The sequence below is a fragment of the Phacochoerus africanus genome, chromosome 2 (genome assembly GCF_016906955.1).
Source record: "Phacochoerus africanus isolate WHEZ1 chromosome 2, ROS_Pafr_v1, whole genome shotgun sequence".
Taxonomy (NCBI): domain Eukaryota; kingdom Metazoa; phylum Chordata; class Mammalia; order Artiodactyla; family Suidae; genus Phacochoerus; species Phacochoerus africanus.
The window spans coordinates 239,331,079-239,354,839 of record NC_062545.1 but is presented as its reverse complement, the minus strand read 5'-3'; the positions used below and the strand labels follow the sequence as shown (position 1 = coordinate 239,354,839).

Genomic DNA, 23,761 nt, shown 5'->3' with positions numbered 1-23,761 from the left:
AATACTAGTGGTATCACTGAGGCCTCCTCGAACCACTTTTATAACTAGCCACCATCATCCTACGTCCCTTTCATGGCACTTTCTTTACAGTCCTTATCCCCACTTGTCATGCTACATATTTATTTGTTTATTTGCTGCCTCACTACCTTAGAACATAAGCTCTTTCATACAGGGATTTTGTCTGTGCTGTTTCCCTTTTTTTTTTTTTTTTTTTTTTTAAGTTTATGGTCACGCCCATGGCACATGGACATTCCTGGGCCAGGGACTGAATCTGAGCCACAGCCATGAACTACCCGGAATCCTTAACCCACTGCACCACTGCACCAGGCTGGGAATCAAACCTGCAGCTCTGCAGCAAGCCGAGCTGCTGCAGTCAGATTCTTAACCCAGTGCATCACAGTAGGAACTCCTGTGCTGTTCACCTAGAACAATGTGTGGCCCTAACATATACAAGGTGCTCAATTAATGGTTCCTTAATAAATGAAGAAATGGGATAAAAGCATATGGTCTAAAAGAAAATGGACAAAGAATATTCAGAGGTAATTCCCAAAACAAGAACTTTTAAATGGTCAATAAACATGAAAATATGTTCAACTAATTTAGTAATAAAAAAGTAATTAAACAAAACTATGATACCATCTATTATCTACCAAACTGATAAATTATTCAGTGTTAGAGTTCGGGGACAAGAGTGCTTATATATACAACTAGAGAGTATAAACTTTTTTTCTAAAGAATAATTTGGAAATATGAAAAAAAAAAAACACTCAGGATTGCATACCCTTGATTCAGCAATTTCACTCCTAGCAATTTATCCAATTTATCCTAGCAAATAATGTTACAAAAAACAGTAACATGCATCACAGAATTGCTTATGATAACTTGGAGAGCTAAGGAACATAATCTGATAGAATCCAGAGGGTGCCCAAAACTAATCAAAGACAAAATTACCTGAGTAAGAATCCTGCGCTAGAAATATATTACAGGTCCAGAGAGACAAGGGAAAATACACACACACACACATACACAATAGCAACTGATAGGCTAGGAAGGTGGGGGCAGGTAAATGGAGAAGCAACTGCCATTGGGGTTCTCTGTTCTTATGAATTGTCTAGGACATAATTCTCGCAGAAATCAGTCCAGCTGAAAGGTAAGGGGAGAAACAGACAGATGTGGGTCACTCAGAATTCTAGAATTACATGACAAGCTGGATTTTGATTATATTAAAGAAATAGTTTAGGTTCCAAAGAAATGTTATTAAGCAATTAATTTAAAAGAAGTGTTGACGTTAAAACAATTCAACCTCTGACTCAGCCTCTCTGAGGAGAGCAGGCATGCTGACCTACAAAGTGTTTTCTAGAAAGGGCAAGAGCTTTCATTTTACAAATGACATTTAATGTTATTAAATTTCTCATTCTCCTTTATCTAAAGCACTCACTACGACCCAGAGAAGCCCACTCTTACTTACACCTTGTCAGGGCACCTTAACGCTTGCCAATGGTAGATGCTGACTGTTTCTGAATTATAATGAAGCCTCTAATTCATTTTTCCTTACTGTCCCTCATCCACCAAGCACTGAGGGCCCAGTGCTGCCCGAGCTCTAGGCCTATCCCCTGGGAAGGGAGGATTTTAGATGCTTCAGCTACCTCGCTGGGACTCAGTAGCAAGTCACAGTTGCTGCATGATTGGCCCTGACCTAGTTCACCCCACGCTCTTATCTGAGCTTTTCCCGATCCCTGAGACCAAGACCTCTCATGATTCAAACCCTGGGTACCTGACATGTTCTCTTTGTTGACAAACTGATCGTTTGCCTGATACCTCAAATCCTGTAGCTTGCTCTTGCCAGGTCTCATAGAAAGTAGGGTGAGCACTAGAGTAAGGACTCTCCTACCTGCTTATACTGATCAAAGGGTCATGATCCACCTGAACCTCCAATCACAACCTGCATAACCTCTTAGAGGATCTCCTGTCTGGCTTTACTGGCTGGTCAGAACCTGCATGTACTCCAGTGGGTTTTTCCTCATGTTGACTATACACAGAGTCATTTGCTGCTTAATCCCTGCAGAACATCTACACTGGGTTGAAGAATATTCCCCTCTACCCTCACCCCCATTCATGTCTACCTGGAACCTGTGAATGCATCCTTATTTGGAAATAGGGCCTTTTGCAGAAGTAATCAGATTGAGATCAGATCATATTGGGTAGGCTGGGCCCTAAATTCGATATGACTTATAAGAAGGGGGAGGTGTTCCCGCCATGGCGCAGTGGAAACAATCCAACTAGGAACCATGAGGTTGTAGGTTCGATCTCTGGCTTCGCTCAGTGGGTTAAGGATCCAGTAGTGTTGCCATGAGCTGTGGTGTGGGTCACAGATTTGGCTCGGGTCTGATATTGCTATGGCTATGGTGCAGGCAGGCAGCTGGAGCTCTGATTGGACCCCTAATCTGGAAACCTCCATATGCCTCGGGTGCGGCCCTAAAAAGCAAAAAAAAAAAAAAAAAGAATAAAGAAAAGAAAGGAGGGGGAAATTTAGACATAGGAAAACAGAGGCAGAGACAGGAGTGATGCATCTACAAGACAAAGAATGTCAAGGATTGTAGGCCAACACCAGAAGCAAGAAAAGGGTAAAGAAAGATTCTTCCCTAGAGCCTTCAAAGAGAGCAGGGCCCCGCAGACACCTTAATTTTGGACTTCTGGCCTCCAGAACTGCTAGAGAATAAATATCTGTTGCTTTAAGACACTGCCCTGTGGTACTTTGTGACAACAACCTAGGAAACTAATATACAATCTGTAAGGCTGTAACTTACTTGCATTACCTCTGTCCTATCAGCACTTGCCCACCCCAAGGATAAATCTGGTTCCAGGTGCTAGCCCTTTCTGGTCTGCTCCAACACACCGATAGAGAACAAGTTCATAACTAGATCTACGGTGATAAAATAAATGTTATGTTTTTAAATCCAAAAGCTGCCATCCAAAAGTGCTCTTAACTAAAAGTAGCAAAATTCTATAAAAACCAGATGCAAAAATGACTTTTCAGACCAAAACACTGAATGAGAAGAGCTCCACTAGGCTGATCCCAACCCCTTCTTTGCCTCTTTTTATCACCCCTTTTGTCATCCCTGCTTGAATTCATGGAGGATCTTTTAATGGACCCCCGATGTTGTGCTACAAGCTAGCACCACAGAAGCAACCCTATCCAGAGAGAACAAGTGAGTGAGAAGCATGGTGCCTGGCGCACTGGAAACAGACATGGATTGGACTCAGACAGCAGGTTTGAATCCCAGTCTGCTGCTTATTCGCTCCTTGAACTTGTACAAGTTATTCCGTCTTTTCTGAAGAGTAGGCTTTGGAGACAAACTGCCTGGATTCCACCCCTTACCAGCTGTGTGGATGAGTTATTTAACCTCACTGTGCCTCAGTTTCCTAATGTGTAAAAAGGAGTATAATAATAGTACCAGCTCGGAGTTCCTATCGTGGCTCAGTGGTTAACAAATCCGACTAGGAACCATGAGGTGACGGGTTCAATCCCTGGCCTCACTCAGTGGGTTAAGGATCTGGCGTTGCCGTGAGCCGTGGTGTAGGTTGCAGACATGGCTCGGATCCCGCATTGCAGTGGCTGTGGCATAGGCCAGTGGCAACAGCTCCGATTGGACCCCTAGCCTGGGAATATCCATATGCTGCAGGAGCAGCCTTAGAAAATGCAAAAAGCCAAAAAATAAAAAAAAATTTTTTAAAAATAGTACCAACTCCATAAATCGTTGCTAGCATTCCATGATTTAATACATGTAAAGCACTTATATGTGTTATCTATAATAATACATATTATATCTGCCAGGCGCACAGTAAGAACTCCGTATCTGTTAGTTTCTACTACACTGCTGCCCTACTACTGTGATTATTACTCCCACTACTACTGCTACTATCTGTGAAACAAGTACAATAATGACACAGAGTTACAAAAGGAATAAAAGAGAATGTATGTGAAAGCACTCAGCACAATGCCTTGCACATAACAGACAATACATGTTTGTTCAATTGGAAATAAATAGAAGAGGGAGACAGGGCTACTCAAAACAGGCGCAGACCAAAGATGGCAGGTTGGCCAAAAGCCATGCCTGCCAAGGTGTGAAATGCTCAGTATAGTAAGAAAGGCTAGAGCCTTTCTGAGGATGCTCATGCCCTCTCAAAGAAGCAGTTTTTGTCCCACTGCAGCTGCCTCAGAATCTCAGGAATCCCTGGTAAGGAACACATGAACTAGCCAAGTCCTATTCTCATCACCCCCTAAAATGTACCCACCCACTTTCCCTGCCTGCTTAAAACAGCTCTGCAGTGTATCATCCACAAACAAAGCATGAGGCCTCTGCCCCATCACCATGACCTGACATTCTCAGCTTCATTCTCTGCACTGCAACCCCAACCTCTTATTTAGACACAGTGCTTAAAAACACACAAAACACTTGTAGATGTGTTTTTTCCTGTACAGTAGGCAGGGATTACTAACCACATTACACGGATGAGAAAAGTATGTCTCAGCCAAGGAAATTAAATACTTGTTCAAGATTATAAGGCATTGGTTCTCAACTATGGGTGAGTCTGTCCCCCAGCAGACATCTGCCAGTGTCTGGAGACATTTTTTGGCCACGCCCATAGCACGTGGAAGTTCCCAGGCCAGGGACTGAACCCATGCCACAGCAGTGTCCCAAGCCACTGCGGTAACAACACTGGATCCTTAACCTGCTGCGCCACAAGGGAACTCCTAGAGCCATTTTTGATTGTTATGACTTGGGGGCTGCTACCGCCATCTAGTGGGTAAAAGGATGCTGTTCAACATCCCACAAAGCACAGGACAGCCTCCCACAACAAAGAGTTATCTAGTCCAAAATGTCAATGATGCCAAAATTGAAAAACACTGTTATAGAGAAATAAAGGGGGTAAAATTAGGACCGGATTTTTTTTTTTTTTTTTTACTGTACTGTGCTGGAAGGCCTAATGATACCTAGAAGTAGACAGAGAGAAAGACTCCTTATTTAAACACTGAAAGTATATATCTAAGGACCAAAGGAAACTGAGAGGAACAATTCTGCTGAGGATGAGCATCTCCACAAAAGGCCCTGTGTCAACCAGGACCATGCACCTCAAGCCTGGTTTCTGCTCAGGTGGTGGAGAATTCTTGTTGATTTAAGGGATGATTACCTTGCAAACGAGAGCAAGAAACAGGTGACAGAGGGAGGAAACCAAGTAGGAGGGGGTGAAAAGATATGTGTGCTAACAAGCAAGATAACCCTGGGAAGGCTGGTGGCCTTGAAATTGTTCGGTTTTCATATAATACTAAGAAAGGCAGGCAATCTCTCAAACACATAATAGTACTGTAGTCAACTCTATAATTGTAAAGTATTATCTCATAAAGAGATAACTTACTCATTTTCTTTAAAATTATAAATGATACTTGTTAGAAAGCCATTCCACTTTCAAACTGCTCAACTTTCATTTACGGAATTAGCTATATTTCCTTAATATTTGTGTACCCAGAAGTACAGCCATGCTTGTCTTTGAATGCAAGGATGGCAAATGAACACAGACGACATCAATAAGATTAATACTCAATCTATGAGGAACCGTGCAGGAAGCTGCCGTTTTGGCATTTTGCTTAAAATAGTCAACAAATAAAAAAGATAAACCAAGTCTGCCTCTTAAACAAGAGTTAACGTACAGGGTGTCAAATATTGCTGGCTTTTGCAATCAAACCAAGAACTGAGGGAAGTGTTATTCCCAAGTGAGGAATTTTAGAACATTCTAGGCAAAGATACACACTGCATGCAAGTGATACGACACCTTAATTAGATTCAACCAGCAGACTGTATTACACTGTGACTCGGAACAATAGTTCTGAGCCAAGATTACAATAAATTTCAAAATCTATAATGTGTGAAATTAAATTCCACAATAATGCATAAAAGTCCTAATTTGAATCAATTTTCAACTTGCAAATACATGAAAAAATAAAAAATGAAATTCAAAGTAGGAGAAACAAAGAATATACAGTATTAGTAAATAATATTAATTAGGAAGGCTAAATCTCTACTGAACAAGAATTAGACATTTTCTATCATGCTCATTCCACTGCAGAAATACCTGATTACCAAAAATATCCAAATTTGGATCTAACATCAACTGGAAGTATGTAACAATTTTATATTATCTTAAAGTAAGATAATCCCAAAGGATTGATCCAGGATCCACTAGGGCACTCAAATACATAAAAGTAGAGAACACTGATGTTTATACATTGGTACATTCACCTTTTATTGGTGAAACAATACCTAAGTAATTAAGAGCATTAATTCCATGGCTGCCATATGCATGTGAACTCGCAGAGTTCCCATTGTGGCTCAGAAGTTAATGAATCTGACTAGCAGCCATGAGGACGCAGGTTCGATCTCTGGCCTGACTCAGTGGGTTAAGGATCCAGCGTTGCCATGAGCTGTGGTATAGGTTGTAGGCGAGGCTAGGATCCTGGTTGCTGTGGCTGTGGGCAGAGGCCAGCAGCTACAGCTTCAATTCGACCCCTAGTCTGGGAACCTCCATATACTGTGGGTGCAACCCTAAACAGAAAAAAAAAAAAAAAGAGAGAGAGAGAGAGAATGTCAATCTGGGTCCAGAGAGGTTTAAAAAAAAAAAAAGCAAGCTAAGAGTAAAGTCAGTATATGAGGAACACCATAGATATAGTATAGTTTAATTTCAGCAAGGTATTAACAGTCACTTATTTTACCTTTGAGGAGAGGATAAGACCACAGAATCTTTTTTTTTTTTTTGGTCTTTTTAGGGCCGCACCCACAGCAATATAGAGGTTCCCAGGCTAAGGGTTGAATCGGAGCTGTAGCAACCGGCCTACACCACAGCCACAGCAATGCCAGACCCAAGCTGCATCTGTGACCTACACCACAGCTCACAGCAATGCCGGATCCTTAACTCATTGAGCAAGACCAGGGACCAAAGGTGTGTCCTTGTGGATACTAGTCAGGTTCGTTAACCACTGAGCCACAACGGGAAATCCAAGACCACAGAACCTTGGTTAAACGTATCTGATACACACTAAAAACCAACACCCAGCACATGTGCAGGTGGTCTGAGTCTATTCAGTTTTTAAATCAAGCACTTGGATTAGAGACATGTAAGAAATGTACAAAATGTCAGTGCTGGGAAGGGCAGCTGATATTACATGAGATCAGAATAAAGATTCAAAATATTGGAGTTCCCGTCGTGGCGCAGTGGTTAACAAATCCGACTAGGAACCATGAGGTTGCGGGTTCGGTCCCTGCCCTTGCTCAGTGGGTTAACGATCCGGCGTTGCCGTGAGCTGTGGTGTAGGTCACAGACGCGGCTCGGATCCCGTGTTGCTGTGGCTCTGGCGTAGGCTGGTGGCTACAGCTCCGATTTGACCCCTAGCCTGGGAACCTCCATATGCCGCGGGAGCGGCCCAAGAAATAGCAACAACAACAACAACAACAAAAAATAAATTAAAAAAAAAAAAACAATAGGTCTAAAAAAAAAAAAGATTCAAAATATCAACAGAGGAGAATCCTAGGCTGAAACAAACAAGGAAATGTGAATGTGAATAAACAGAAGTCAGAGAACTTAGAGCTCTTCAGTGCTGGACTGGACCTTGGCAATAACTGATTAGCGCAATGCTCTAACTACTGATAAAGAAGATGAGGACCAGTAAGTTGCTCTACCAGGGGGGACACCTCAAGTGAATAGAAAAGCTGATGCACAAGACCTACTAGGAATTAGGAGAACTGGTAACGTCCTGGTAAATCTGACAAGTTTGGATGTCTGGGAACATTCCCAGGTTAATGAACACAAAAGAAGCTGGGATAAAGATCAATCTCCTCTCTAGGAGTCTCAGATTCTCTTGAGACCACAGAGCTGGGAAACAGTATTTCATGGCGGCTATGAGAAGGGGCTCTGAGCTTAACTAGCTGACTTCAAGTCCCAGTTCTGGGAGTTGCCTCATGGCTCAGCAGGTTAGGGATCAGGCGCTGTCCCTGCTGCAGTTCAGGTCACTGCTGTGGCATGAGTTCGATTCCTGGCTTGGGAACTTCCACATGCAGGAGGCAAGGCCAAAAAAAAAAAGAAAAAAAAATCACAGTTCTGCCACTTCTAGCTACAAGACCCTGAGTAAGTTATTTAAGGTCTCTGCTCCTTAGTTTCCTTGTCCATAAGAGGGGTACAATAATAGCAACTACCTCACTCAGAGCAGAGTCTGGCAAATAAGAAAAACTGAGGAAAGTTAAGTATTACTTAGCAAGGACAAGCAACCATGTGCAGGGTCACAAAAATAAGAAACACCTGCTTCAGAATGCTGTATCACCTTGGAGGAAAAAAAAAATGGGAGTGGGGAAAAAAGTTTTAAAAATGCAGCAAAAATAGACTGATGCAGATGCTCTAGACAGAAACTTCAGCACAACTCATATAAGCATAGAATTCCACTTGTGTACACCTAGAGAGAGAGATTCAGACCTGCCCTGCAGAAGATACCATCCCCACATCTCACATCAGTTTCAGGGGTTCAAAACGTTATCGCTGGAGTTCCCGTTGTGGCTCAGTGGTAATGAACCCGACCGGTATCCATGAGGATGTGGGTTCGATCCCTGGCCTCACTCAGTGGGTTAAGGATCCAGCGTTGCTATAAGCTGCAGTATAGGTTGCAGACACTGCTCAGATCTGGTGTTGCTGTGGCTGTGGTGTAGGCCAGTGGCTGCAGCTCTGATTGGACCCATAGCCTGGGAACCTCCATATGCTGCGGTGCAGCCCTAGAAAGACCAAAAAAACAAAAAACAAAATTATCACTCTACTTTTTTTTTAAAACTGGCCACAGCTTTTTCCGTGGCATATGTAAGTCCCCAGGCCAGGGATTGAATCTGAGCTGCAGCTGCAGCTGCAGCAACACCAGATCCTTTAACCCACTGCATGGGGCCAGGGATCAAACCTCTGCAGCAGAGTTCCCGCTGTGGCGCAGAGGTTAACAAACCCGACTAGGATCCATGGGGATTTGGGTTCAAGCCCTGGCCTCATTCAGTGGGTTAAGGGTTCTGGCGTTGCCTGGAGGTGTGGTGTAGGTCGCAGATATGGCTTGGATCCTGCATTGCTGGGGCTGTAGCATAGGCTGGCAGCTGTAGCTCTGATTGGACCCAGGAACCTCCATACGCCACAGATGCAGCAAACCTCCACAGCGTTTCAAGCCACTACAGTCAGAACTCCTTTATCATTCTCCTTTTTAAAATATTATTACTGGAGTTCCCGTCATGGCGCAGTGGTTAACGAATCCGACTAGGAACCGTGAGGTTGTGGGTTCGGTCCCTGCCCTTGCTCAGTGGGTTAACGATCCGGCGTTGCCATGAGCTGTGGTGTAGGTTGCAGACTCGGCTCGGATCCCGCGTTGCTGTGGCTCTGGCGTAGGCCAGCGGCTACAGCTCCGATTCGACCCCTAGCCTGGGAACCTCCATAAGCCACAGAAGCGGCCCTAGAAATAGCAAAAAGACAAATAAATAAATAAATAAAATAAAAAATTATTACTAGCAAACCAAATTCCACAGCATGTTAAAAGAATTATACCCTATGACCAAGTACAATTTATTCCTGAAATGCAAGGATGGCTCAATATATACAAACCAGTATATGGAGTAAACCACAATAGCAGAATGGAGAAAAACACATGATCATATCATTTAATGCAGAAAAAAACATCTGACAAAACTCAACTCCCTTTCACGACAAAAACACTCAACAAACTAGGACTATCTCAACATTGTAAATACCATACATCAAGAATTCTTAGCTAACATCATACTCAACGGTGGAAGACTGAAAGCTTTTCCTCTAAGATCAAGAACAAGGCAGAAATGCCCACTTGTTTTACTCCTATTCAATATAGTAGTGAAGTCCTTGCCAGAACGATTCGATAGGATGATTCACAATTGAAGATGCAGAAGAGTATAGTCTGAATTATTCCTCTTCCTTCCCTCTCCCAATATTCTTCCCTAGAAGGAGCAGCAATAAGCAACTTCTTATATCTCCTTCCATATGTGAGCAAATAATATAAACACACTTCCCTCTTTGTTTTTTTTACAAAAGTGACAGTATGCTATACACACTGTTCTTCACCTTGCTTTTCTCTTTAACAATTTTTTTTTTTTTTTAATGGCCACACCTGCAGCATGTGGAAGTTCCCAGGCTAGAGGCTGAATATGAAGTGCAACTGCTGGCTGACACCACAGCCACAGCAACGCCAGATCCAAGCTGCATCTGTGACCTGTGTCGAAGCCTGCAGCAACACTGGATCCTTGACCTACTGAGCAAGGCCAGGGATCAAACGGGCATCTTCAGGGATGCTAGTCAGGTTCTTAACCTGCAGAGACACAACAGGAACTCCGACAACATATTTTAGATAGCACGCCATGTCAGTATTTAAAGTATCCTTGTTCACTTTTATGGTTGTAGAATGTTCTGCTATAAAGATACACTATAATTTAACAACAACATTTTCCAAAAAAAAGTATTATTATGACTCACAAAACACAAGTAATTAAGAAATAGAAAGGTGGAGTTCCTGTCGTGGCGCAGTGGTTAACGAATCTGACTAGGAACCATGAGGTTTCGGGTTCGGTCCCTGGCTTGCTCAGTGGGTTGACGATCCAGCGTTGCCGTGAGCTGTGGTGCAGGTTGCAGACGAGGCTCGGATCCCGCATTGCTGTAGCTCTGGCGTAGGCCGGTGGCTACAGCTCCGATTGGACCCCTAGCCTGGGAACCTCCATATGCTGCGGGAGCAGCCCAAGAAATAGCAAAAAGGCAAAAAAAAAAAAAAAGAAAGAAATAAAAAGGTAATCAATGGAGTTCCCATCATGGCTCAAAGGAAACAAATCCAACTAGGAACCAGGAGGGTTCCATCCCTGGCCTTGCTCAGTGGGTTAAGGATCTGGCGTTGCCGTGAGCTGTGCTGTAGGTAACAGACGTGACTCGGATCCTGTGTTGCTGTTGCTGTGGTGTAGGCCAGCAGCTGTAGCTCTGATTTTACCCCTAACCTGGGAACCTCCATATGCCAGCGGGTGCAGCCCTTAAAAAGCAAAAATAAAGAAAGAAAGAAAAAGGTGAGCAAGTAGTAAACAAAACCTTGTTTCTACAGTATGAGGATACAGACCCCTTGAAGAAAATGGAATTTCATACAACACAAAAAACCACCTCAGGCCAGGTCTCCAATCCTGGCTCATTCGATTGCAATGATTAACACCACAGATGTTACCAAATCATCCATTCTTAAAATGAAATAAACTTTAACCCATCAATTTATGGGCCCATTAGCTTTCTAAGCATTCCATCTAAAAAGTAAACTAGAGAGTACCCATTGTGGCTCAGTGGAAAGGAATCTGACTAGCATCCATGAGGACATAGGTTCAATCCCTGGACTCGCTCAGTGGGTTAAGGATCTGGCACTGCTATGGCTGTAGCATAGGCCAGCAGCTACAGCTCCAATTCAACGCCTTGCCTGGGAACCTCCATATGCCACAGGTGAGGCTCTAAAAAGAAAAATAAATAACTAAACTGCTCTAGGACAACCAAAAAAAAAATTTTTTTTTTGGCTGCGCCCACGGCACACAGAAATTCTCAGGCCAGGGGAACCCAGGTCACAACAGTCACAATACTGGATCCTTAACCAGGAGTCACCAGGGAACTCCCCCAATTTTTTTTGTCTTTTTAGGGGCACACCCACAGCAGATGGCAGTTCCCAAGCTAGGGGTCAAATCAGAGCTGTAGCTGCCGGCCTACACCACAGCCACAACAACACAGGATCCAAGGCAAGTTTGTGACCTACATCACAGCTCATGGCAGCGATGGATCCTTAACCCACTGAGCAAGGCCAGGGACTGAACCCATGTCCTCATGGAGACCAGTTAGGTTTGTTACCGCTGAGCTGTAACAGTACAATTGGGAAATTTCCCAATTTTTATTTTTTAATAAATAACTATTCAATATGTGATAGTTCCTAGTTTTTACTGAATCCCTAGAAACTATTACAGATACCAGATTTAATTGTTATAGCAACCAAATATAATCTGGTATCCTGAAAGAATATAGAACAGAAAAAAGACATTAGAGAAAAACTAAAGAATCTGAATAAAGAACAGCACTTCGTTAACAGTGATGCACCAAAGTTGATTCCTTAGTTGTGACAAATACACCATAATAATACAAGGCGTTATTAATAGAGAGAAGCATATATAGGAACCGCCTGTACCATCTTTGCAACGTTTCTGTAAATCTAGAATTATTTTAAAATAAAAATGTTATTAAAAAAGAAAAAAGCTGGGTCTCTCTCACTTCTTATACCAATACTAATTTCTGATAGATGAAAGAACTAGTATTTTAACAATGTAAACATACTAGGAAAAAAAATCAGAAAAAATTTAAATATATAGATTCTAACACATACGACAAACTGTTAATTTCCTTGGGATGATCAATAGCATGGTACATGCTCCAAATCCAGGCTACCTGAGTTCATATCCCAATCCTGCCAATAATTAGTTGGTTAAATTTAAGACAAACTATTTTCCCTCTTTCTGCTTCACTTTCCTCATCTTTCAAAAGAATATGTTAACAGTACTTACCTCATTGGACTAATGTGAGAATTAAATAAACTAATGCATGTAAAATGCATATAGCCAAGAGGCACACAGTAATAGCAATTACTATTATTCCTTATTGTAGAAACATTCTTACAATTTAATAAAAGACTAATAACTTTAGAGGGGAAAAAAAGCCACAAATAGATAAGTTCAAAGAAATATATGTATATGAATAAGCTCAAACTCTCTAATTATTATGGACACATGAAACACATGAATAGAGAGTTCCTATCATGGTTTGGTGGGTTACCAACTCAACTAGTGTCCATGAGGATGTGGGTTCGATCCCTGGCCTTGATCAGTGGGTTAAGGATCTGGCATTGCCGTGAGCTGTGGTGTAGGTCACAGACACAGCTTGGATCCGGTGTTGCTGTGGCTGTGGTACGGGCTGGCAGCTGCAGCTCCAATTCGATCTCTAGCCTGGGAACTTCCATATGCCAAGGATGCAGCCCAAAAAACAAAAAGGAAAAGGAAACACATGAATAAAGTAGCAGATGCCATTTTCACCCATTCAATTGGCCGAGACCCAAAATTTTGATAAATAACAGTATTGGACAGAGTATGGAGAAACAGGCACTTGTAAATACTGCTGGTGGGAGTATGATTTGGAAAAAATGCTGGAGCAATCCTACTACTCACTACCTAAGTCCAAAAAGGTATTTACAGGCATGCTCACTAAGCATCATTTATAATAGTGAAAAACAAGAAAATGACCAAAAGTGTTCGCAAGAGAATGGCCAGACAATTTTTAGCAATGAGTTACTGCCATACACATATCATGGCACACCGTCGAGTAACGAAAGAAAAATACAGACTATTGGTGTGATACCATTTATGTTACGAAAAAAATAGAAAATATTATGAATACAAACAAAAGATCTGGAAGAACCAAAGTAATAACAGTATTATTTATGTTTTACCCATGTGAAGATTGCGGAGTGGGGGATAGATATCAGAGGAAAAGTCAAGAGAATGTTACTTATCGGTAAGGTTTTAATTCTGTATCAGAAAATGTTTTTATGCATTACATGGGGAATTTAAAAATTAACTTTTTAATGATATATACAAACTTAGAATAAAAGAAATTTCACAATACCATGCAGCCATTAAAAAATAACAAGGGAGTTCCTGTCATGGCTCAGGGCTAATGAACCTGCCTAGTATCCATCAGGATGCAGGTTTGATCCCTGGCCTTGTTTAGTGAGTTAAGGATCTGGCATTGCTGTGAGCTGCAGTGTAGATCACAGATGTGGCTCTGATCCTGTGTTGTTGTGACTGTGGCATAGGCCAGCAGTTACAGCTCTAATTTGAACCCTAGCCTGGCACTTCCATGGGCCTCGGGTGAAGCCCTTGAAAGACAAAAAAGTAATAATAATAGTGAAAACCTAAATACGTTGCTATATACCAATATGAAACAATCTTCAAAGTAAAGCATTAAATTTAAAAAGGAGAGGACAAAAAGTACCCTATTGGCTCAGGGGGTTAAGGATCTAGCTTTTTTTTTTTTTTTTTGTCTTTTTGCCATTTCTTGGGCCGCTCCCGTGGCGTATGGAGGTTCCCAGGCTAGGGGTCTAATTAGAGCTGTAGCCGCCAGCCTACGCCAGAGCCACAGCAACTAAGGATCTGAGCCGCATCTGCAACCTTCACCACAGCTCACAGCAATACAGGATCCTTAACCCACTGAGCAAGGCCAGGGATCAAACCCACAACCTCATGGTTCCTAGTCGGATTCGTTAACCACTGTGCCACGACGGGAACTCCAAGGATCTAGCTTTGTCACTGCTGTGGCTCTGGTTATAGCTGTGGCTCTGGTTTGATCCCTGACCTGGGAACTTCCACATACCACAGGTGTGGCCACAAAAGAAAATAAAAAATAAATAAATAAATATAAAAGGAGGGGACAGGGTTTCCCACCATGGCTCAGTGGTTAACAAATGCGACTAGCATCCTTGATGATGCAGGTTCGATCCCTGGCCTCGCTCAGAGGGTTAAGGATCCCATGTTGCTGTGAGCTCTGGTGAAGGTCTCAGACACAGCTTAGATCCCGTGTTGCTGTGGCTGTGGAGGAGGCCGGCAGCTATACCTCCAATTTGACCCCTAGCCTGGGAATCTCCATATGCTTCGGGAACAGCCCTAAAAAGCAAAAAAAAAAAAAAAAAAAGGAGGGGACAAGTTTAACTGTGTAGATGATATAATTTCAAAGGATATATACACATAAAGGCTTGTATAAGTACATATAATTCCTGCAAATGTACAGAATAAATATTGCCTCTGTGGAAGAAAACAAAGGGCTGGGTAAGCAGGAAGTATCCAGAGGTTTTCTGGTTTTTTGTTTTTTTGTCTTTTTGCTATTTCTTTGGGCTGCTCCCGCAGCATATGGAGGTTCCCAGGCTAGGGGTGGAATCGGAGCTGTAGCCACCGGCCTACACCACAGCTCAAGGCAACGCCGGATCGTTAACCCACTGAGCAAGGGCAGGGATCGAACCCACAACCTCATGGTTCCTAGTTGGATTCGTTAACCACTGCGCCACGACGGGAACTCCAAACTTACATTTTTTTTTTTTTTCAGAGGTTTTTAAATCACACATTTCCTAGTACTGTTTTAACTTTGTGTTTTGGCCACACCCTCAGCATACAGAAGTTCCCAGGCCAGGAGTTCCCATCATGGCTCAGCAGAAACAAACCCAACTAGTATCCATGAGGACGCAGGTTCGATTCCTGGCCTTGCTCAACATTGCCGTGAGCTGTGATGTAGGTCGAAGATGTGGTGGATCCGGTGTTGCTGTGGCTGTGGTGTAGGCCAGTGGCTGTGGTGTAGGCCAGCAGCTGCAGCTCCAATTCCACTCCCAGCCTGGGAACTTCCACATACCATGGGTGCAGCCCTAAAAAAAAAAAGAAGAAGAGGAAGAAGATCCCAGGCTAGGGATCAAAACCGCACCACAGCAGGGGCAACGTGGAATCCTTAACTGTTAGGCCACTAGGGAATTCCAGTACTATTTTAACTTTTTACCATACATACTTTGTTTCTCATTCTACAAACAATTAGCCAAATGTCAATTTATTGTTAATCTACAAGAGTTGACAACTCATTCTTCTTGATGGGTGGTGTTCAAAGTTTGGGCACATGCACTTCAGCTAGTACATAAGAAGACACATTAGGGTATGGAAAGAATATACAGCTTCCATTTATATTCATTTCTATCTAAACAATAAGATGGAAATTAAGCTTTATTAATATTTAGTATGTGGATTGACACTGGCAACCTATATAAACTACAGCATGAGGTAATTCTTGACTGTGACAGTGACATATGATAAGTGACAGTGACATATGATAAGCGACAGTGTCTCCACCTTACACTCCTCTCAGTATATTGTAAAGCACTGTACTTTACCTAAGCCCAGTTAAATAGACTTACAGATTATAGTATCTGGTTTAACTAAACTAAATCCTTGCAAAATAGCCAAGTGGTTTTAAAAGATTCTTGCAAAGAAAGATTCTTGCAAAGAAATCTTTTAAAAGATGAAAGCTAAGACGACGAATATACACACAAGCAAACAATAAAAAAGCTGACACCTCTACTCTTAGTGTAAGCCCAACAGCCAAAACGCAAAGTTAAAATAAGACTTAATCGGATCTAACAGGCGATCTCAAAACTTGAAACTTATCAAAACTATTTGAAATACACTTACGCACATGATTGCTAACAATGAACCTCAAATCCAAGTACATATGGCTACGTTGCCATCACAATTATAAGACTGTTAAAAACAAGAATCCAGAATATGAAAACGAATCTCTACAATATTTTTAGTATGTTTAAAGGCAAGAAACCACACCAAATGGAGTTCCTGCTGTGGCTCAGCAGATTACAAACCCAACCAGGAATCCATGAGGGTGTGAGTTCACTCTCTGGCCTCACTCAGTAGGTTAAAGATCCTGCATTGCTGTGAGCTGTGGTATAGGTCACAGACACAGCTAGGATTTGACCTCTAGCCTGGGAACTCCCATTCGCCGCAGGTGTGGCACTAAAAAGCAAAGGAGGAGGAGTTCCCGTCGTGGCGCAGTGGTTAACGAATCCGACTAGGAACCATGAGGTTGCGGGTTCGATCCCTGCCCTTGCTCAGTGGGTTAACGATCCGGCATTGCCGTGAGCTGTGGTGTAGGTCGCAGACGCGGCTCGGATCCTGCGTTGCTGTGGCTCTGGCATAGGCTGGCAGCTATAGCTCCGATTCGACCCCTAGCTTGGGAACCTCCATATGCCGCGAGAGCGGCCCACGAAATAGCAAAAAGACCAAAAAAAAAAAAAGCAAAGGGGGGAAAAAAAACCACACTAAAGCAAATGCCAGGTGAATCAAATGTTTAAACATTAAAAAAATGAAATCATAAGAATACAAAAAAATGAGAATTTAAAAAAATAATCTATGTAGGAAGGCCTCGCCAAATATGACAATGAAAGACTGATAAGTCTGACTGAATAAAAAAATTCCTGCATAACCAAAAAAAAAAAAAACTTAAACATAAATATCAAAAAAGGTGCTATACTCTATTGAAGGGATCGAGGAGAAATAGGTATTTTCATGCTATTGCTGGTAGCTGTAGAGACCAATAGAACTTCAATGGGAAGCAATTCGGCAATATCTAACAAAATTACTAATTCACATACCCTTTGACCCTGTAACTCATCTAGGAATTTTCTTACAGAGATAATCACAAAGTAAAAAAATGATCACTTGGAAATTACTTAGGACTGGTTACATAAATTAAGGTACATGCATACAATGCAATTCTATGCAGTCATTAAAAAGAATGACAAATTTCTAAGCTGGGTATGAAATTGTATGATTTCTAAGACATACTGTTAAGAGAAGAAAACAAGATTCAGAATAGCATTTGTGGTATGCTACCATTTGTGTGCAAAAATTGGGAAGAGGGTAGCATAAAAACATAAAATAGGAGTTCCCCTTGTGGCTCAGCAGTAATGAACCCAACTAGTATCCATGAGGATGCAGGTTCGATCCCTGGCCCTGCTCACTGGATTAAGGCTCCAGCATTGCCACAAGCTGTAGGGTAGGTCGCAGACGTGGCTTGGATCCCGCATTGCTGTGCCTGTGGTGTAGGCCAGTGGCTACGACTCTGATTCGACCCCTATCCTGGGAACCTCCATATGCCACATGCGCAGCCCTTTAAAAGAAAAAAAAGAAAAAGAAAAAGAAGGAAGGGAGGGAGGGAAGGGAAAGGAGGAAAACAAGGAGTACAAGAGAATGGAGCTAATGAGGAGGGAGAGGAGTAACTGATGAGGGCCTCAGGATAATGGGAGGCCAATTCACCTGGGATAAAGCCGACAGTCCATAGGGCAAACTCTGGCTTGTAGCACTTGAGTGAAATGGGAAAGAAGCCACTGGAGAGCTTCCAAAAAAGCAAAGTGATCTGACTTATGCACTATTTCAAAATCCTGTAAAAAAGTCACTGGTAGAGATGGACTTTTTACTGGTGGGGATGTTGTTTCACCCAGTAACACATAAGGGACTAAAAATTCCAATCTTAACACTGCCGCCTCCCCACCCCACCCCCTGCCCGCATGCATGTGCGCACGCACGCGCACACACACACACAGTAAAAGAATACTCCCCAATTAACTTTATGTGGTTAGTAAAATCTTGAAACTAAAAACAAACAAAATAGTTCTGGAAAGGAAAACTACATATTAATCTCTGAACAAAATTTAAGTCCTGGAAAAAATATTGGCAAGCCAAACTTAGAAACTTATGTCAATAATAACAGCTAACATTTACTGAGCACTACACTAAATACTTTCCATGGACTGACTCATTCAATCCTAACAATCCCATGGTGTGAACACTATCACCCATTTTACAGACGGAGAAACTGATACACAGAGACGCTAAGTAATTTGCCCACGTCCACAGGTAGAAAGAGGAGATCCTGGAGTTCCCGTCGTGGCACAGTGGTTAATGAATCCGACTAGGAACCATGAGGTTGTAGGTTCGATCCCTGGCCTTGCTCAGTGGGTTAAGGATCCGGCATTGCTGTGAGCTGTGGTGTGGGTTGCAGACACAGCTCAGATCCCGAGTTGCTGTGGCTGTGGTGTAGGCTGGTGACTACAGCTCCAATTAGACCCCTAACCTGGGAACCTCCATATGCTGCAGGAGCAGCTCAAGAAAAAAAAAAGGCAAAAAAAGCCACAAAAAGAATAAATTAGAAAAAGAAAGAGGAGATCCTTTGGAGTTCCCATTGTGACACATCAGAAATGAATCTGACCAGGAACCATGAGGTTTCGGATTTGATCCCTGGCCTCGATCAGTGGGTTAAGGATCCAATGTTGCCGTGAACTGTGGTGTAGGCTGGCAACCGCAGCTCAGATTCGACCCCTAGCCTGGGAACCTCCATATGCTGTGGGTGCTGCCCTAAAAAGACAAAAAAAAAAAAAAAAAGAAAGAAAAAGTGGAGATCCTGGATTTTTAAAATACACATGAGATTCTGATTTACTTGCTCCAGGGTTGGACCCAACATTTTTTAAAGCACCCAAATGCTATTGATGTGTTGCCAGGGTTGTGAACCACTAAGTCCATTCGACGAAAGGTTTCCCCTACCCTGAGAGAGATTACATGTACATGCACACAGCCAAAGCAAGAGATGTTCTAGTTAGGATGTAAATATGAAACCAGAAGCAGAGATGAGAAAGCATGATTTTTAAGATCCTTTCCAACAGTGAAATTCTATGACTGTGTGTCCCTACATTGCCTTTCTAGAATTATAGGACAAGATTTCATGTATAAGATTTCATGTATAACTCCTAGGAGATCCAATTCTAGGTCTTCTGTGGCAAAACCTGTCAGTTTACTTCTTTGACGTGGACTTCTCACCGCCACCCCCAGCCAAAGAGAGTATGGTAAAACATACAAGCAGCTTATAATACTAAAGTTATTTTCAGAACAAAATAAAGCTCTACTTTACAGAAAGAGTAGAAAAAGAGGGAATAACTCAGTGGCCAAGCTACTATTTTTCAAAAGTCTAACTAGAAAACTATTACTGAGCTGCCCAAAGACCAAGCCCCTTCCCACTTCACATCTGTTAACTACAGCTGAAGCTACAAAGCAATAGTAACACTTCCTGTATTCTGCTGTTGACACCATGCATTGTGGCTCTATCAGGTCAGGAACTGCTGTCACAGTGAGCCAGCAGAGCCAAGGTGACAACTGCTAACCTACAAAGTGTCAGGAAGGCTTTCTGAGAAGGGATGGAAGGAAAAACAGGCTACCTCAGCAGGCTCCAGGAGTCGGGCCTCTGGCCCACTGCCCCATCTATCTCCCATCCCCAAGGACAAGCAACGTGCTCACAGTTATCCAAAACAGTGGCAACAGCTATTCCTAATGTGACTTCTCTTTGATCCTGCAGAAATCAGAGCCACTTAGCCTTCAAGGAATTGGAATTAGTACCTTCCATCACTTCCCAAAACTACTTTTGTAGTCGCGGCATTGATTTTAAAAGGTTTTTCTAGGGGAGTTCCCGTCGTGGCACAGCAGTTAAAGAATCCAACTAGGAACCATGAGGTTGTGGGTCCGATCCCTGGCCTTGCTCAGTGGGTTAAAGATCCAGCATTGCAGTGAGCTGTGGTGTAGGTCGCAGATGCAGCTCGGATCCCGAGTTGCTATGGCTCTGGCGTAGGCAGGCAGCTGTAGCTCCGATTGGACCCCTAGCCTGGGAACCTCCATATGCCACGGGAGCGGCCCTAGAAAAGGCAAAAAGACAAAAAAATTTTTTAAAAATAAAAGTTTTTCTAGAGTAGGATATAGGAAAAACCATTAAGTCAAATACATAAAATAATTGAAGAGGGAATTCCCCCTTAGACGTGGTTGTTCTATTGGGTAGGCGATGAGTCAACTGGTTCTACCACTTTCAACTCTATGTGCTGCTACTTCACAGAACTGAGAGCTGGTTTAGGTAGCCTCCCCACCTAATGGGTATTAGGGTCCTAATGGTCCAGCCACATAAAACTCCTGACCATTTCTCCCCATGCTTCTCCCATCTTATGCCTCTGCTGATACTGTCTACTCTACTGGATATGACTCTTCCACATCCCTTTCTGAAGCACTTCTAACCTTTTAAAGCCCAGCTCAGGAAGGTCCCATTGTGGCGTAGCAGAAACCAATCTGACTAGGAACCATGAGGTTGCGGGTTCAATCCCTGGTCTCACTCAGTGGGTTAAGGATCTGGCATTGCTGTGAGCTGGGGTGTAGGTCACAGACATGGCTCAGATCTGGCGTTGCTGTGGCTCTGGTGTAGGTTGGTAGCTGAAGCTCTGATTCGACCCCTAGCCTGGGAACTCCATATGCTGTGGGTGAGGCCCTAAAAAGCAAAATAAATAAATAATTAATTTAAAAAAACATAAAGCCCAGCTCAAACCTCACTTCCTCTAAGCTATTCTCCCAAGTCCCACACCCACACCTGTATTAATGTCCTTTATATACCTCTGTTACAATATGGCATCCCTCACCCTTTCCCCTTCTTAGATAGCCTTGTATCTGTCTCCAAAAAACTATCTGGCCCTGGGGGACAATGATCAAGTTTCAAGGATCTCTGTTCATGCCTTTCAGTATCTCATACAAAGAAAACCTTCAGGAATGCAAGCTGCATTCAAAGAAGGTGCTCTGCTGGTCTGACCCTGGTTTGCTATGGTCACAATACAAGGCTCTTCCTCTTTATATGTCTTCTTTTGTTAGCTTGCCTAGCATATTAACCCTTTAAAAATAATTTTACTATTTTCCTTGCTACGTATGATTTTGGGTTTTTTTTTTTTAATTGACTATAGGTCATATAATATAAAGTTCATCCTTTTAAAGTATAACTCAGTGATTTTTAGTATATTCACAAAGTTATGCAATCATCACCACTATCTAATTCCATTATGTTTTCATCAGCCCAAAAAGAAACTGCTCCAAGTACCCATCAGCACTCACTCCCCACAGCCACTTGACCCCCTCCCCTCCAGCCCCAAGACCACACATCTACTTTCTGTTTCTCATGTACATGATTTTAACAAGCTTACAGTAGTCTTCAAATTTTACCATGAAAAATAAACAGGATTTCTTATTTTAACTTAAGTCAAAAGAAAAATTTGATTCAACACAGCAACTTACTAAGGCATCACTCCAGGAGACAAAATAAAAACTCTTACCAGGAAAATCAGCTTACATGTTTAGTTTCCTATTTATTTATGTGTTGTTAAGTTTTTGTTGAAGAAGTACTATATATATATATATATATAGAAAAGGACACCTGTCATAGGGTATACCTTGGTAAGTTTTCAAAAACTGAATAAAGAAGCATAACCAGCACCAAGGTCAAAAACCAAACAGAGGGAGTTCCCATCATGGCACAGTAGAAATGAATACGACTAGGAACTATGAGGTTGCGGGTTCGATCCCTGGCCTCACTCAGTGGGTTAAGGATTCAGTGTTGCCATAAGCTGTGGTGTAGGTCACAGACGCGGCTCAGATCCTGCATAGCTGTGGCTGTGGTGTAGGCCAGCAGCTGTAGCTCCAATTTGACCCCTAGCCTGGGAACCTACATATGCCAGCAGGTGTGGCCCTAAAAACAAAAAAGTCAAAAAAAACAAAAAACAAAACAGAAGCTCCACCATGTCCCTCTTTCAGTCACTATGCCGCTCCAAAGAGTAAACACTATTATGACTGCTAACAGTGTATATTACTTCTGCCTGTTTTAGTACTTTTATAAATAAAAGCATACATTAATTGATGCAAACTCTTGCCTTTGGAATGGATTAGCAATGAGATCCTGCTGTGTAGCACTGGGAACTATGTCTAGTCACTTATGATGGTGCATGATAATGTGAGAAAAAAGAATGTATACAGGTATGTGTAACTGGGTCACCATGCTGTACAGTACCAAAAAAATTGTACTGAGGAAATAACAAAAAAATTAAAAATAAATAAATAAAAGCATACAGTTTGCCATATAGAAAACTTTTACCATGAAATTCTATGGCTTGTAATACTCACCATAATCTTCTTGTACAAAGCCATGACATTATCATCATCAAATGGTAGAAAGCCACACATAAGTACATATAAGAGTATGCCCATGCTCCAAACATCTGCCTGAGGAAGAAAAAAATAATAATTCAAAAACAATTTAGAATGCACGTCAAAATGGCAGTATGTAATGCATCACAGAATCTTCGCAGAGCTGGAAAAGCTCAGAGATCATCCAATTCAACCCACTCATTCAAAAATCTGAAACCCAGAAAGGAAGGTTTCTCCAAAGTCACCCAATCAAGGGCAGACCACCCAGGAAGATCTCTTGACTTCCAGTTCAGTGCTCTCTCCTCTAATGCTGGACTCTAACGCTTAATAAAAAATAATTTCCAGTTGGCTGGTCTGGGCTGGGCATGACAAGGAACAAGATGAGGCCAAGTCTCTGATTCTGAAAGACAAAACTATAGTGCCACTGAGGACTTATTACACAGGATTATGTAAACACGCATGAAGATGTCAAAACAAGCCTTAAAATTTACTACTGATAATCTGCAAATGTGACTAAGCCGCACCATAAAGTCCTCTCTATGTAGAGAAACTTTAATAAGGTTCAACAATTGACTTTCCAAGGATTGAGGCTAGAAATTAGCCTGCCAGCACAAATAGCCATACAAATCTCAAAATCCCACAAAGGAGCTTAACCTTTAAGTAAGGTATCCACGTGTCCCAGGAGTGCTGAGCACTTACTACTTATTCAAGCAGTATTTGGTCTTAGTCAATAATGATACCACCATTGGCTGAGAAGTCACAGTGCCCACCTCATTCGAGCCTTAGGAAAATTTTAAAAGGTAAAAAGGGCAGCATCTTTAATCTAAAAAAAAAAAAGGTGAGGGTGGTGCAGAGGAGAGAAACAGTTAAAGTAACTTCAGCAGCATCACACATCTAGGTAATAACTACACTAAATAACACAATCTCATACATAGTCCTGCCTACCACATAGCATCCAATTATTAGGACTCAATTGGGAAGCACTTTGTGAATAATTAACTTTCAAGCAA

The 23,761-nt window shown here is 42.2% G+C and overlaps 1 protein-coding gene across 1 annotated transcript in view; it reads right to left on the bottom strand.

The window, feature by feature from the left end:
• The window catches only part of MELK (maternal embryonic leucine zipper kinase), a 97,644-nt gene that overhangs the window by 48,968 nt on the left and 24,915 nt on the right, over nucleotides 1-23,761 (bottom strand). Inside the window, exon 8 of the mRNA XM_047767935.1 lies at nucleotides 22,728-22,826. Within this exon, the coding sequence (XP_047623891.1) occupies nucleotides 22,728-22,826 (99 nt within the window). The remainder of the gene's footprint in view (nucleotides 1-22,727; nucleotides 22,827-23,761) is intronic.